The following is a 17,620-nucleotide window of genomic DNA, read 5'->3' on the forward strand; positions in this document are numbered from 1 at the left end:
AGAAACAAGTACTATTGCACCTCTTCTTTGTTTTGACTTATTCTTAAGACTGTGGGTCTTCCTATCTTGAATCACCCCCCCCCCCCCAAACCCCCCAAAAGCGTGTGGTTGAGAGTACGCCGAATCCAAACTTTAAATCTTATGGATTAGTTCTTTAAAAAATTTCAGCATTGTATTATTTGAATCAGAAATTGTCCAAATATGCCATTGTACTATACGAAATTGAGCACATTTGTACTTCGTAAATATTTTAGTTCAAAAATGCTCTTACCGTTACATAATTGGTTCATATATTCCCTTAGAGTAACATAGTTGGCTCATATATACTCTTTTCGAAACGGAATCCACCCAAACTAATTAGCTCTTTCGTTAATTGTATTAAAGTGTATTACAAACACTATTTTCTTTTTATTAGGACTTTTTTTTCTTTACCTTTCTTTTTTCTTTTCTTCTCTTTTTTTTTTCCTTTTTCTTTCTCCCTTATCTGATTTCCTCCATTGCTGATGTATTCTCCATTTTCGTCACCAATTTCACTAGACAAAACTCACGAATTTCCGCCTTCACCGAATTAACGCCACTGAAAAAATTTCTCCGACAATTTTCATCTCCTTCTTTTCGGAAGAACAAGAGCCTTCTTGCTGGGAAGCTTTTGGCGGTGTAGGTTTGAGTTTTAGGAATAAAATCACGTGAAATTGGTGACGGAAATGGAGGTTCTGGTCTTGTTGAATGTGATGAAAAATATGAGAATAGGGAAAGAATGTGATGGGATTTGTGATAGTAAAATTAGCAGGAATTCATGAGTTTTGTCAAGTGAAATTGGTGACGAAAATAGAAAAGACATCAACAATGGAGGAAATCGGATAAGGGAGAAAGAAAAAGGAAAAAAAAGAGAAGAAAAGATAAAAGAAGAAAGAAAAGAGAAAGGTAAAGAAACAAAAGTCATAATAAAAAGGAAATAGTGTTTGTAATACACTTTAATACAATTAACGAAAGAGCTAATTAGTTTGGGTGGATTCCGTTTTGAAAAGGGCATATATGGGCCAACTGTGTGACTCTAAGGGCATATATGGACCAATTATATGACGGTAACGGCATTTTTGAGCTAAAGTATTAACGAATGGCAAATGTGTTCGATTTCGTATAGTACAAGGACATATTTTGACCTTTTCCGTATTTGAATTAATGGGCATATATATATATACAGTCTCGGTCGGATCATAACCTCTAATTAATATCTAAACGCATGGAAGAATTCGCACGCCATCGGCTCATTGGTCAAACACCATAATTTACGTCGATCATGACTATGCTCTTAATACACATGAAAGATTTTAGGTTAATAAATTTACATATGATTGTTGAAACAAGGTATTATATTTTCATTTAATAAAGGCAGAGGCGAACCAGAATTTAAAATTTATAGGTTCGGGATTCTAGATCGTTTATGTTACTGCGTTCTCAATTAACAATTTATACATATTAGTAAATTTTTTAAAATAAATATAGTGTTTGGACTAAAGTTAGTGGGTTCGGGGAGGTGAATATAGGGGTAACTATACATGGAGCATTAAATGAAAAAATAGTGACTGGTTTGCCGGTTGCCACCCTCACATGCATGTGAGATTCATTATTTATTCATTGAATAGTCTTGTCCAAAATGAAGAGAGAAAATAAAAACAGGTCACAAGTCACAACCTTATTGAGTTTGAACAGCACATTTTGTCAGCAAGGGAAAAGCTTATATATATACCCTACCAATGCAGAAAAAGCTACTACTTGACATTCAAGAACTAATAATAGAGGAAAGAAGGTGGGCGTGGATAGGCGGTTTTGGGGGTGAGGGACATATGGAAACACCAAAATTCAAAGGCCTTATATAACGAGCTGGACCCCTAGCTTTTAATTCATTAATTTAACGAATAGTCGAATACTATTGTTTTGCTTCAAAGGAAGGGGAAAGTGGGTATAGCACAGCAAGGTAAAAAAGCTGAGCATTTCAGTGGTATGGAACCAATGGAAGGGAAAAGGGGCCCTGAGAAGAAAGGGAAATTGGAAAATACTTGAAATCAGAGTGTGTTTAGGTTCATCCATCTAATTCTCTGCTGTCTTTAATTGCTAGACTTTAATAGCCACATAAAAGTTGGTATTTCCTCTTTTTCTTTTTGGTTTTAAAGAATGGTTCAGCTCGGCTTATCTGGTTATGATATATTAATTATTTTGAATGAAATATCCTAAGAAAATAATGAAATACATGTACCCCAGAGGGAATGACCGAGTAGTTAATTAACACTTACTGAAAATAATCCCAACTTAGTATACCTATTACAACATTCTAGGATTGGGAACCCGGCTAGTGCGGAATTTAGTCAAGCAATGGTATAATGACAATAACAAAGACAATGAAAGTTGATAACAACGGTAATTAAAGCATATAAAGAAGACACAAATTAACATGGTTAGGTCAAAGTGACCTACGTCCACAAGCGGAGAGGAGCAATTTCACTATACGAATAAAAGTACAAAATTAGAATAAATACTCTAATTAATCCCAAATACCCTAAGAGAATAACCTCACAAGATCACTCCAAATAAAGGGTTCACACAAGTGCTTCCCAATACTTAACTCTCATACAAAACACTCTTCATAAAGGAGGAAAGTAAGAAACAAGAAATGAAGACTCGAGTCTTGTTGGTGTGTCTAAAATGAACTAATGGCTTTCCCTTTTATAGGCAAAAAAGTCTTGGCCTCTTAGGTGTAAAAGAAGAAATACAACTTGTACAAATGATGTCCACCACACAATGTAATATTTTTGGGTCCCAAAGAATATTGTCAACAAAGTCTACACTTTACAAAAGATATTTATGCTTATATGAGATGGAGCCAAAATATTGGTCATCATTACAAATCTCCATCTTGGCCTAATTTTGGCTAATATAGTAAATTTGCTCTACCTTTTCCGCAAAAGCCCCAATGACCATATGTCAAAATTTAATGCCATCAAAATCAGACAAATTGTCTGATACCGAAATTGTAGTAGGGCCTATAACAGTGGATCCCAATAAAGTATACAACGAACCAGATCTATGTGCTTTCATGATCAGAAGAGCACCATGAGAAACTTTTAGAACTCCACCTTCACTTGCGTACTAGCACCCAAGAGATTCTAGAGTGCCCAAAGAGATGAGATTTTTCTTCAAGTCAGGAACATGTCTAACACAAGTGAGAATTCTCACCACATCATCGTGCATTTTGATTCGGACTGTACTTTTCCAAAAACTTTGCAGGCGGCATTATTGCCCATCAAGATAATTCCACCTCTAATAGATTCATATGTGGTAAATAAATATCGATTGTGACACATATGATAAGAACAACCCGAATCTAAAATCCACTCATTGTTAGATTTAAAACTATTATTAGTTGCTAAAAATATAGTTCCCTCAGTCTCATCAGCCGCTACGCTTGCTTCGGCAGTGTTAGTATTTTTGTGCTCATTTTTCCTTTCCTTATGCTTTTCTTTATTTTTCAGCTTATAGCATTCGGAGATAATGTGACCTTTCTTATGACAATAGCGACACCCTAAATTATTGTATCTGGATTTTGAATCGAATTTCCCCCTAACAAACAAGCCAACTTCCGCTTGAGTTCCACTAGCTTCCCCAGTAATATCACTATCTATTTGTTCTTTTGATTTTAAGATAAATTTAATATCCTTATAAGAGATATTATCCTTTGCATAAAACATAGTATCTCTTATATGCTTAAAAGATGGGGGTAGAGAAGAAAGCAATAACACGGCTTGATCCTCATCTTTAATTTCAGTATCTATATTACTCAAATCCATAAGAATGGAATCAAAGGTGTCAAGATGAGAGAGAATAGATGTACCTTCCCCCATACGAATTGTATAAAGTTTCTGTTTCAAGTAAAGTCTATTTTTCACCGTCCTCTTCATATATAAAGTTTTTAATTTTTCCCACATGCCTTTGGCTGTGGTTTTTACAGAAACTTCACGTAAAACCTCATTTGAGAGATTTAATATGATACCTGCTTTTGCTTTTTTGTCTATGATGGCAAACTCCTCATTCGTCATTTTATCCGTTTTCTTCTCATTTCCTTGCAACGCCATATCTAAGCCATCCTGAATTAGGATAGCTTCCATCTTTAATTGCCACATTCCGAAGTTTGCACTTCGATCAAATTTCTCAACATAAGTCTTTGTTAAAGTCATATTGGCTATTGAAATAAATTCAGTTAGATCCGGCTCTGATACCAATTTGTTAGGATCAGGAACCCGGGTAGTGCGGAATTTAGCCAAACAATGGTATAATGACAATAACAAAGATAATAAAATTTGATAACAACGAAAATTAAAGCATATAAAGAAGACACAAATTTAACGTGGTTCGGTCAAAGTGACATACGTCCACAAGCGGAGAGGAGCAATTTCACTATACGAATAAGAGTACAAAATTAGAGTAAATACTCTAATTAATCCCAAATATCCTAAGAGAATAACCTCACAAGATCACTCTAAAGAAAGGGTTCACACAAGTGATTCCCAACTTTTAACCCTCATACAAAACACTCTTAATAAAGGAGGAAAGGAAGAAACAAGAAATGAAGACTCGAGTCTTGTTGGTGTGTCTAAAATGAACTAACGGCCTTCCTTTTTATAGGCAAAAAAGTTTTGGCCTCTTAGGTATAAAAGAAGAGATACAACTTGTGCAAATGATGTCCACCACACAATGCAATATTTTTGGGTCCCAAAGAATATTGCCAACAAAATTTATACTTTGCAAAGATACTTATGCTTATGTGAGATAGACTCTATTAGCCAAAATATTGACCATAATTACACAACAGAGTCCACTGCTTATCCAATGCAACTTTGATGAACAGGATAATTGTTGTACAATTCAGTAGATTAATCAAAGGGCGATTAAGTTGGCAAAAGTATATATCACCCTCATAAAGCAAATAATGGAATAGGCGTATTCCATGTTGCTCTACTTAATATAAAATATTGTATGAGATGTCAACTTAAATATATTATTATCCTCTCTATAACAGTATCATTTGTTCCAATATTTTTTGGCTTTTAAATGAATAGTTATTATATACCTATAACATTATTTGACATTTAAATATTTTTTGCTGTTATAGATAAAAAATTATCTAGTAATCAATTATTTTTTCTTTTTAATGTTACATGTAAAAGATAAGAAAATTATTCAAATTTAAAATCTCAAAAGATATGCATATTTCACTAGTTAAATATTGAAGAAAGCTAATACATTATTAATAAATTCATAACTAAGAGTATTAAGATTTAAACTCTAAGGCAGACGCTTTAAAACTACCTAAAAAATAATTTTTTTCAAGATTGATGGAAGAACTTTGTAATTGTAGCTTGTTTCGTAGATTTCATTCTCTTACTAGCGATATAACGCTTGAATTGGTGAAGATTCGTGTCCAAATTTTCAGCAAAAAGGTATCCAATAGTTCTCCTTTGAAGATAATAATAAGAGCTTAACAGTTAAATTTTCTATCTAAATATTTTTTGAAATTTGTCCAATGGAAAAGATATCATATGCAAATCTTCAAATCTTATGCAATATAGAAACTTTGTTTAATGGAAAAGATTATGTGCACATTTTTAGAATTATTATTGGTAATCTTAAATATTCTATATGGCTATTCTAGAGGAGTAATTTTACAAAGGTCGTTCTGCTATAAATATGGCTATTGTTGTTATAGGTAAAAAGCTGTTATGCAGAGGTAAAATATAATTTAAAAAATTAGTTCCGAGGAAAACTTAATTTTTATAGTGAATGTCTGACTCTATATAGAGGTGTGAATGTATAACAATAATTACTATGCATGCTTCAGGCGCAAACAAGTTAGTATAGATGATATGAATTTTCATTTCTTTCTTAATATTATACTACTACTAGTACCAGAAAAAAAAATGTAACAATTCTGTTATGTACCCATAGGGGCGGCCCAACCCTAAAGCAAGTGAAACACTTGCTTTAGGCCCCAAATATTTAAGGGTCCCAAAATTACTAGTATGTTTCTATATATAATAGTATATTATTTATATAATTATCTTTTATTATTGATAAATTTATTTCTTTATTATCATATTAGTTTTTAATAACTCGATTTCTTCCTCTAATTAATATAACTAAAATAGTTTTCTGTCAATCTTTTTTTTTTTTTACTTAATTATATTTCTCTATTCATTAGTTGGTCACGTAACTATATCTAATAATCTAACTTATTATTTATTTTCCTTACATAAATTATACTCTCTCCGTCCCAATTTGTATGAAAGTATTTGACTGGACATGGATTTTATGAAATAAAGGAAGGCTTTTGAAATTTGTAATCTTAAATAAATCATAGAAGTTTTTGGGCTAGAAATCATCTCATTAATGGTAAAAAAAAAAAAATCTAAAGTTGAATTGTTACCAAATATAGAAAGGGACTTACTAAAAAAAAAGGAGTCACTTATGTTTTCTTGGTTCTCCCATTTCAGTTGTGATGTAATCAACGTTAAATTCATTTAATTTTCTGTATTTTATAAAACTAAGTTCTTATTTTTTTTAATTCCACATCCTCACTTGTCTAATTTTTTTAAAAACGATGTTCATTAAATATTATATATATATATTTATTTATTAAGGCCTCTTATTAATATTTTGCTTTAAGCCTCCGATAAGGTTGGGCCGCCCCTGTATACCCATGATGAACAATATTTGTCATACACTATTCCGCCATAAACAGAAGGGACATTAATCAGTAATCGCAGAGAATTCAACAACAGTTTCAGCACTGTCTTGCTTTTGCGGTTTGAACTTTAGAGAACCATATTTAGCTTCATAAGAAGAAGAAGGGGTACTTTTTGTTTGACAATTCTAAAGACTTAAGTGATAACGAATGAACTTGTAATTATTTTGGATGGAATATGCCAATGCCATAGCTCCCTAGCCAAAACTGGAGCTCATGTGCATTCTTAGTCCATGATTTCAAAGCAGTGAGATTTATCGCAAAACAAATGAGTCTTCTCTCTTACCTTGAAAATCTTGCCAAACTTGTCCCTAACCACTCATCATTGGTCCCAAAACTTTTAATCTTGTACTCTTATGGTCCCCTACCATTATTGTCCCAAGAAAGTTATGAAATGTATTAATCGGAGTTGCAGCTTCTAAATAAGTGGTGCGTCATCTATCACTTAAGTTGCAATTTTGTCCCAAGTCTAGTTTTTTCTCTTATGTAGGCTCCTATTTTGGATTGTTTGTTGTCGAAAAGCACCTAATTTAATTGGATCGGAGATCAAAAACGACTCTTGTGGACACATGATGAGCATGTGATCATTTCAGAGGTAAAAATGGACCTAAAATAACATTATTTTTTAAAATAAAACAAGAACAAAGAATTGATTTGGAATACATGCTTGTTTACCCTTAAAATTGGATAACAATTAAATTTATAATGAGGTTCTAATGATACACGATTTCACTTAATATCAATAAACAAATATGAAGATTAATAACAGAAATGAAATATAAAATAAAGCGAACCAGTATTGAAACTGAATTCAGCCCTCGAGGTAGGGTGCCCTCGAACTTATTGATACCAAAATGGTTAAAAATAAAGCAAGCTGATGAACAAGAGAGTATAAGCTAAAGAGAGAGCGTTATATTGGCTTGAGTATAAGCTAAAGAGAGAGCGTTATATTGGCTTTTTTACGTGAGAACAATGCCTTACAAATGGTTAATACTCCCCTTTATATAGTAGATGAGTTCTACTTATGGTATAACTCTAATTACAGAAGGAAATCCCATGATTAGCTAATTAACCATTTCTGATTTGATCCGTTCCGAGATTTACGCCATGATCCTCGACCATTCACCGAGGTTTACGCTGTGATCCTCGACCAGTCACGGATATATCGCCTTTCTGTTATTGTGCTATCTTCGATGTTGCTCAATGTCTGTCTTGTTTGGCTTCGATCGTTACTAGCCTCGATCTTGACAGGTACCTCGGTTCTGAACTCGGTACCTTATCCTCGTGATATGGCCTATTTTGTTATGAGGCCATCCTTCGATGCAAACTCCCGGTCTCGGTCAAATAGTTAAATCGGGTTGGCCCGATTTTAACAGTATACAGATAGTCCCCTCATATTTTTTGGAGTGTAATGACAAGAAACGAATTGAGCCTTCGATTTTCTATCTCGACCTGTCATGATGTCATCCTTGTGACGTAAGCGACGGAAGTGACTGAAACGTCCCATCTGTACAGTTACCAAGGGATTAAATGCACGTCAGTCGATAGTCGGCTACCGCCAATATTGAACCGTCGTTTTGAAATTTATAAATAGCCCTTATCTCCACCATTTTGAACTTTTACTTTCACGTTTCCAATCTCCAAAGCTTTTTCTATCTTCTAATTTCTTCATCTACAAATCTATGATTTCCACTGCTAACCTCTTCTCAACACCAAATCTTATCATCTCCATCTATTTTTAACTTCAAATCCATACAAAAATGGCAAAAAATCAAAAATTATTCCCCAAAAGGAAAATGCTTCTTCATCACGGTAGGCCGGCGACAAGACACCGGCGAAGCCGCGCCCCGAGGAGTGTGTTCCCGGGGTGTGTGTCCTCACTTCTGATTTTAAGACCGATAAAACCTTGTCGATTCCCCGTCGATGCGAGCCAGTGTCGATATATATATGCTCGATAACTGAGGAATACCTTAAGCAGGTAAAGAAAGATTGCAACTGGGAGGGCAAAGAGGTGGTGATCCCGACCCCCGAAGAGGACATCACCACCTATGTGGAAGGGTTTCTAAGTGTTTATACTTACCCTTTCACGTTAAGCCCTCTCGACCCCGCCGTCATTGATTTTTGCCGTTAATATCAAATAACCCTAGGCCAAATCCATCATTCCTTTTGGCGAATTATGATTCTGCTCCGATTCTTCGTGAGCAAAGTCGAGGGGATGCCTTTCACCCTCGACCACCTCATCAGGTTATACAGTCTCCGCCTCTATCGAGGCGGGTTAATAAAACTTCAACGCCGGGCTACCAAAGTCTTATTCTCTAGCTTAGACGAGGACAAGGACCGAGGCTGGATGGGCCGATACGTTCGAGACAAGACTTCCGACCTAATCCCAGCCGAGAAGATTCCATTTCCCGAGAAATGAAATATGAAGCATAAGTATAATCCTATAGTTAGCTCTTATTTATTGTTTTGCTCTTTTGCTTCTTCTCATCGATATCCCCTTCCGTGATGTAGTGGTCGCTTGGATGTCCGGTGCAATTTCTAACCTCAAAAGCTGGGTTCAGGACCTGGCCTCGACCTATTCGTATGCCGAGCTCTCATGGCACGATTTATCAAAGGGCTGATGGGAAGCCAAAACTCATGGTAAGCCCCTTTTCCACGTCTTTAATGATTTTATCAAAGCATTTCTTACTTAATTTCCTTTCATACAGGCCTTGGCAAAGATCGTATTATGAGGCCCCTATCTAGTGAGGGGGAGACTTCGATCCCGGCATCGAAACCGGCGAAGGAAAAAAAGAGGAAAAAGTCCTCACCCTCTGAGGATCCAGAACCTAAGAAGAAGAAGGCTCGTAAGCCGAGGAAGAACATCATCCACCTAACCGTAGAGTCTGTTCGATGTCTAAGGGAAGAAGATGAAGGAGTGGAGGAAGACGACTCCGGGCTGGTAGCCCGAGTGGGAATGAGCACCGAGGCCCCAAAGGCCACTAAATCGGTGAAGGCTGCAGAGACTCTATCTCGAGATGAGGGCGTCTCGGGAAGAGACTTGGGCGAAGTCCCGGAGTCATCGAGGATCGAAAATGCCCCTACCACACTGAGCCAACGGTGGGTACGGTTGTCGAGGCCATTCTCGAGGCTCCTCAAGATGGAGAGAACACCCCAAGTGCTCCACTTAGGGCAATCGAAATTGGAGGTTCCCCGCAGCTCCCCTCGTTTTCCGAGGAGATGATTCAAGAGGCTCGGGCCTTGAAGACCCTCTCCATCGAAGGAGCCCACGGAAGGGAAGATCCCTTCCGTGATTACTTTACTGGGGTCGAAGATGCTACCGGCCTGAGTGACTTGGAGGTCTCGAGGAAGGACTCGAGTGAGGCATCGAGCCTTTTCAACGAAGCGTAGCAAGCTTTGAATCGGGTAAGCCTTAACACCCCTTGTTGGTGTTACACTTGTGTTCATTCTTCTCTTCCTGTGTAACTTCTTTTCTTCTTTCTGTGTAGGCCTCGAGGCTTTATAGGGAAGCATTTTCTCGGTCTCGAGCTGAGCTGAATCGGTGTGAGGCCGACCTCCAAGGGCTCACGGAGGAGAGGAATGCCCTTAAACTTCTCTGTGGGCAAAAAGAAGAGGAGACCAAGGACCTCCGAGCCGAGTTGGCCAAGGCTCACCAAGATCAGACCGACCTAATCGAGCAGGTAATGAAAATCTTAAAAGCTCATGGGCTCGATTCGGGAACGGTGGCTAATATTTCAATCTTATAACTGCAGCACAAGGTCGAGAGGATCGAGCAGCTCCACGAGGATCGAGCAGCTCCGCGAGGAGGTCAACATGATGAAGGCGGAGACCTTGGGGTGGAAAGAAGGCATGGATCGCTTCGCTGCAGAAAAAGAGACTGCTTTATCCAAATTGTCATCGGCCGAAAGTCAGCTTCGAGGCATGAAGGAGAAAATCTCAATTCAGGCAAAAAAAAAAAAGGAGCTCGAGGCTCGGTTGGCTTCCGAACTTGCAAAGGCCAAGTCTGAAGCCGAAAAGCCAAAGGTCGAGGCAGAGGCAATTGTGGTCATCTATCAAGCCGATGCTGAAGCCTCTCAAGTCCAAGCGATAGAGGCAACCGAGACCGCTCAAACTCGAGCATATTGGATTGTCGAACTCGCCAAATGCCAATCTCTGAGGGAAACCCTCGAGGAGATCCACACTCGAGGTTTCGATCTTACCAACGAGATAGTAAAGGCTAGAGAGCATGAAGCCGAAGATGGAGCGCTGGCCATTTCCGATGATGATGATGATTATGGTAGCAAGAGCGGGTCTGAGAATGGGGAGGACCTTGATGGAGAAGAAGCTGCCCCCGGAGAAGATCAGGAACCTTAGGATTTTTCACTTTTGATCTTTTGTATAGGATCCTGATCGTACCTTGTAAATATTCTCATATATATAAAGATCTCTTTCCTTTCCGACTTGTCTTTATTTCATTTATGCCTTGTGAAAATTTTGTTCATAAGTCTGAGGCTTAGGCAATTTGATCGAAGCCGAACTAGTGTAGGTTTTATAATCGAGTGAGTACTTGCTCGAACTCGGAGTAATGTGACCCTTAGGTTTTAATAGAGTGAGGATGATTTCTCAAAAATAAACTAGCCCTTTAGGCTCTTGAATTAGGTTGATACGGCCATAGCAAAAAGAATGGCTTTCTCCCCCTTTTCGGCTTGAAAAGTTTATTGTTTAATCATATAAATTCTGTTATGCCTTAGCACGAATTAAAGGATTTGCTCGAGAGTTCGAACGGTTCCGTACCCATTAGGATTTTCAAGGGTCGATATTATCGAGATACTTTGTTTCGTAATGCCTTAGCATAAAATAAAGAATTTGTTCGAGAGTTCGAACGACTTTGTACCCATTAGGGTTTTCGAGGATCGATATTATCGAGACCCTTAGAAATTTAGCCGAGGGTAGCCTTTTTAACCGGTTTGTGAAAATATTCGAAGGCCTGTTTAATAATGGAAATTGGACGTCTCCGAACCGCCTTTAATTTGGGATTTGCCTTTTGGTCTTATTCCCCTGTTATACTTAGAACTTGTTCGAAGTATCAGTCCCCGAGTGGAGTGGCTGTGGCCTATAAAATTGAGGATTGTCTTTTTAAGCTCTTACAATTTTGAGGTTTAGTAATTTGATCATGTCGATTTTTTGGACGGCAGTATCCGGTAAATTGTTTGAACTTCCACTGTGATCGGCCCTTAAGCCAGTTTCCATAATAGATCATAAGTATGAAATTGTAAAGTATAAGTTTTTTTGAAGCATGGAACATCTGGTAAGGAAAAATACTTCTTTCAATAGATTATACATGCGTACGTGTTTTGCCATTAGGGTTCGAGTAATCTACATGGACACGGTTCACTTGACTGTTTGGTCCTCTACAAAATTTACTTATCGAGACCCTTTCGACACGAAGTATTTTTCTTGTAACTATCCGAAGGCGATGCCCCCCAGTATTCGAGGTTGATTGTAAAAGAGTCTCGGATACTGTTGAATTGCTCTAAGTTAGCATGAACAATGGTTGCCTCGTTAAAAACCTTGCCGGAAAAACCCATCTGGGATAAAAATCGGTCTAAGGGAAAAAGAGTGCAACGCGTGCTTTCAGACCTAAGGACTGTGTTTAAAGAATCCTTCGATGTCTTCGATTAAACACCTGCAAATGGTTGGTATGAAATATAAATGAAAATGGAGAAGGTCGTACCTTAGCAGTAATATCGTTTGAGGAGTGATATATTCCAATTGTTTGGTAATTGTTCGTCGTTCATCGTGCCAAGTTTGTAGGATCCCTTTCCGATGGTTTCGAGGACCTGATACGGTCCCTCCCACTCCGGACCAAGTTTTCCTTCGTTTGGGCCTCGAGTATTGAGGGTGACCTTCCTCAAAACCAAGTCCCCTATTTTGAAGTGTCGAAGATTGGCTCTTCGATTGTAGTACCTTTCGATTCGTTATTTTTGTGCGGCCATTTGAACAAGGATGGCTTCCCGTTTTTCATCTAGCAATTCGAGGCTTGTATTCATAGCCTCGTGATTTGACTCTTCCGTTGCATATCGAAACCTGACGTTGGGTTCCCCAACTTCAACCGGGATCAGAGCTTCGGTGCCGTATGCTAAAGAAAATAGTGTTGCCCCCGTACTGGATTTTGACGTTGTTCGATACGCCCAAAGGACTTCGGGAAATATTTCTCTCCATTTTCCCTTAGCGTCACTCAATCTTTTCTTGAGATTTTGAATGATGGTCTTGTTTGTCGATTCGGCCTGTCCGTTCCTACTAGGATGATATGGCGTCGACAGAATTCTCTTTATTTTGTGAGTTTCGAGAAATTTTTTCACTTTGCTGCCGACGAACTGCCTTCCATTATCGCATACGATCTTGGCAGGTATCCCGAATCAACATATAATGTGGTCCCAGATGAAGTCTATGACTTATTTCTCTCTAATTTTCTCGAAAGCCTGCGCTACAACCCACTTAGAGAAATAGTCAGTCATAAACCAAATAAATTTAGCTTTACCTGGGGCCGATGGTAGAGGGCCGACGATATCCATTCCCCATTTCATGAATGGCAAGGGGATAAGACTGAGTGGAGTTGCTCTCCAGGTTGGTGAATCATCGGCTCATACCTTTGACATTTGTCGCACTTTCGAACAAACTCTTTTGTATCTTTTTCCATATCGGCCCAATAGTATCATGCTCTGATGACTTTGTGAACCAATGATTCGGCACCGGAATGATTTCCACAGGTGCCCTCATGGATTTCTCGTAGGACGTAGTCGGTATCTCCTGGTCCCAAACATATTGCCAATGGTCCATCAAACATCCTTCTATACAGTGTTCCGTCTTCGGCCAATGTGAATCGTGCAGCCTTCGTACGTAGAGTCCTCGATTCCCTAGGGTCTGATGTAAGCTTCCCGTTCTTTAGGTATCCGATATATTTGTTCCTCCAATCCTATATCAGACTTGTGGAGTTGATTTCGGCATGATCTTCTTCGATTACTGAGCTTGAAAGTTGTACGACAATCCCCGAGTTAATCTCGTCGTCTTCGACTGATGACCCCAAATTTGCGAGGGCATCGGCCTCGTTGTTTTGTTCTCGAGGCACATGCTGTAGAGTAAATTCTTTAAACCGATGTAGAGTCACCTGTAGTTTGTCCAAGTATCTATGCATTCGAGCTTCTCGAATCTCAAAGGTTCTGTTGACTTGGTTTACTACAAGCAAGGAGTCACATTTGGCTTCGATGACTTCTGCTCCCAAACCTTTAGCTAGCTCGAGACCTGCAATCATGGCCTCATACTCGGCCTCATTGATAGTTAACTTGGCAGTTTTGATAGCTTGTCTAATTGTATTACCCGTGGGTGGCTTCAAAACTATACTTAACCCGGACCCCTTCACGTTTGAAGCGCCGTCTGTGAAGAGGGTCCACACCCCCGATGAAGTACCCGATTTTATTAATAGTTCCTTTTCGACCTCGGTTATGAGGGTTGGCATAAAGTTGGCCACGAAGTCCGCTAAAATTTGAGATTTGATGGTCGTTCGGGGTTGATACTCGATATCATACCCACTGATCTCGACGACCCATTTGGACAATAGGCCCGAAGGTTTGGGTTTATGCAAAATATTGCGAAGATGATAAGTAGTTACCCCGTAGATCGGGTGACACTAAAAATATGGTTTTAATTTCCTAGAGGCTCTTATTAGGGAAAACGCTAATTTTTCTAAGTGTGGGTACCGGGTCTCGATCTCACCTAGAGTTCGACTAACATAATAAATAGGAAATTGCGTACCTTGCTCTTCTCGAACTAGGACCCCACTTACCGCGATTTTTGAGGCTACTAAGTACACGTATAGTTGTTCGTCCGCTTTCTGAGTATGAAGCAGTGGCGGGCTCGAGAGGTACCGCTTTAGTTTTTCCAATGCTTGTTGGCATTCCGAGGTCCATGCAAAATTGCTGTTCTTTTTTTAGCAGTGAGAAGAACCTACGACTTCTATCTGAAGACCTCGAGATGAATCGGCCAAGGGCGGCTATGCGCCCTGTTAATCTTTGTACGACCTTAACATTATCCACGACGGTGATGTCTTTGATCGCCTTGATCTTATCGAGGTTGATTTCGATACCCTGATTTGATATCATAAAGCCGAGAAACTTGTCCGAGCCAACCCCGAATACACATTTCTCCAGGTTGAGTTTCATGTTGTATTTCCTTAGTATATCGAAGGTCTCCTGCAAATGTGTCAAATGGTCTTTTGCTCACAGGGACTTAACTAGCATATCGTCAATATAAACTTCCATTGACTTACCTATTTGTTCTTCGAACATTCAATTTACTAAGCGTTGATAAGTGGCACCAACATTGTTTTGTCCAAACGGCATTACATTATAACAATAGGTGTCGTACTCAGTGATGAACGAAGTCTTTTCCTGATCCTCCGGGTTCATTTGTATTTGATTGTACCCAGAGTAGGCATCGATAAAACTAAGGATCTCGTGGCCGGCCGTGGCATCGATCATGCGATCGATATTCGGCAGAGGAAAAGAGTTTTTAGGACATGCTTTGTTTAAATCTTTATAGTCTACGCACATTCTACGTTTATTTCCCTTTTTGGGGACTACGACTACGTTTTCTAACCATTCGGGATACTTTACCTCCTAAATGGATCCTATTTTGAGAAGTTTGGTTACCTCGTCCTTGATGAATGCATGTTTTACCTCGGACTGGGGTCTTCTCTATTGTTTTACCGGGCGGAACTTCTGGTCCAAGCTCAATCGATGTTTAGCGATTTCCCTGAGCTCGGGGGTTAACCTCGTACCCAGGTATACCTTTCGATCGGGTAGATTCTCGATCAGTACGACTTGCTCCAGCTCCTCGACCGTCGATTTGGTGGCGTCGGAATCCTCGAGGATTATGAAAGATCGAGGGATCCAATAGTCATCATCCTCGTCTGTTCCCTGCTTCTTCGATTGAGTCGAGGCTGGTAGATGTGGTTGCTATTTAGCTTCTTATTTTCCTTTGGACTCCGATCCTTTTGTTGACGAAAGCACCGACATCGGTATCACTTTGTCGACCGCGAGCATCTCTTTGGCAGCATGTTGTTCCCCATACACCGTTTTTACTCCATCCGGTGTTAGAACTTCAGCATTTGGTGAAGGGTTGAGGGGACCGCCCTCATATTGTGAATCCAGGGTCTTCCGAGTAGTGCGTTGTATCTCATATCACCTTCGATCACATGGAACTTTGTTTCTTGAATAATTTTGGCTACATTTATTGGTAGGATGATTTCACCTTTAGTTGTTTCGCTTGCCATGTTAAAGCCATTGAGAATCCGAGCTGCGAGTACGATCTCATCTTGTAGGCCGAGCTGCTCCACTACCCTAAATCGAATAATGTTGGCCGAACTTCCTGGATCAATTAAAACACGTTTAACCTGAATTTTATTCACAAGGATAGATATTACCAAAGTATCATTGTGGGGTTGTGAGATCCCTTCTGCTTCCACATCATTGAATGATAAAGCGTCTTTTGGCACATAGTCTCGAGTTCATTTTTCTCTGGTGATTGATATTTTAGTGCGTTTGAACACGGGCTCTTGTGGTATATCGACCCCACCAACGATCATGTGAATCACGTGTTGTGGTTCTTCCTGTTTGTGTCTCTGTCTCTGAAATGGTTTTTAGCTCGGTCACTCAAGAATTCTTGAAGGTGACCTTTGTTGAACAGACGGGCCACCTCCTCCCTTAGGTGTCTGCAGTCTTCGATTTTATGACCATGTGTACCATGGTATTTGCATGTTTGATTGGGGTTCCTTTGGGATGTATCGGTTTGTAAGGGTATGGGCCATCTAGTATCTTTAATTCTCCCAATGGATAACACAATACCTGATGCGTCGATGCTGAAGTTGTATTTTGACAATCGTGGTGCTTCTGTGGATTGGCATGTTTATCGAAGCCACTTTTTCTCATGAGCCCTCTAGAGCACTGTCTTCGATCGTTCCTTTGATTATTTCGGATGGGATTGCATCCTGGGCCGTTGTTTCTACGATCTGCGTTGTATGGTAGATACTAATCTCTACTCGACCGGGGTTCTCTGTCGATATCCCTTTGAGTTCTGCCGACGGGCCTGTTTGGATAAGCGGAATTGGAAGGGGTCTCCAATTGATCATCCTCGACACTGATCTTCGACTGGTACCGATTATATACATCGGCCCAGGTTACCACTGGATATTCAATTAAATTCTGCTTTAGCTGTCGTTATCCACCGAACTTCGTTCGATCAAACCTTGAGTAAAGGCCTGAACATCCCAATCATCTGTGACCGGTGGTAGTTCCATGCGTTCCATCTGAAACCAAGATACGAATTCCCTAAACATTTCGTTGTCTTTTTGTTTCATCTTGAAGAGGTCCAATTTTCTAGTCGCAACCTTTATTGCTCTGGCATGTGCCTTTACGAAGGAGTCTGCAAGCATGGCGAATGAATCGATGGAATTAGGCGGCAAATTGTGGTACCATGTCATTGCTCCTTTCGACAAGGTTTCTCCAAATTTTTTCAGTAGAACAGATTCAATCTCATCATCTTCTAAGTCATTTTCCTTTATTGCGCATGTATAAGAAGTAACATGTTCATTAGGGTAGTTGGTCCCATTGTACTTAGGAATTTCTGGCATTCGGAACTTCTTCGAAATGGGTTTCGGTGCCGCACTTGGTGGGAAGGGCTTCTGTACAAATTTCTTTGAATCCATACCTTTTAGAATCGGCGGTGCCCCTGGTATTTGGTCAACCCGGGAGTTGTATGTCTCCACTTTCTTGTCATTTGCCTCGATTT

General features: G+C 39.3%; 1 protein-coding gene across 1 annotated transcript; it reads left to right on the plus strand.

Moving 5' to 3' along the window:
* Positions 1–9,524: 9,524 nt before the first annotated feature.
* On the plus strand, positions 9,525–16,540 carry LOC138908454 (uncharacterized). The gene is made up of 4 exons (XM_070199120.1): positions 9,525–9,899; positions 10,285–10,337; positions 10,549–11,085; positions 16,477–16,540. Exons 1-4 carry the CDS (start codon positions 9,525–9,527, stop codon positions 16,538–16,540), a joined length of 1,029 nt encoding a protein of 342 aa, XP_070055221.1.
* The last annotated feature ends 1,080 nt before the right edge of the window (positions 16,541–17,620 follow it).

Source organism: Nicotiana tomentosiformis, chromosome 3 (genome assembly GCF_000390325.3).
Source record: "Nicotiana tomentosiformis chromosome 3, ASM39032v3, whole genome shotgun sequence".
In the NCBI taxonomy this organism is placed as follows: Eukaryota; Viridiplantae; Streptophyta; class Magnoliopsida; order Solanales; family Solanaceae; genus Nicotiana; species Nicotiana tomentosiformis.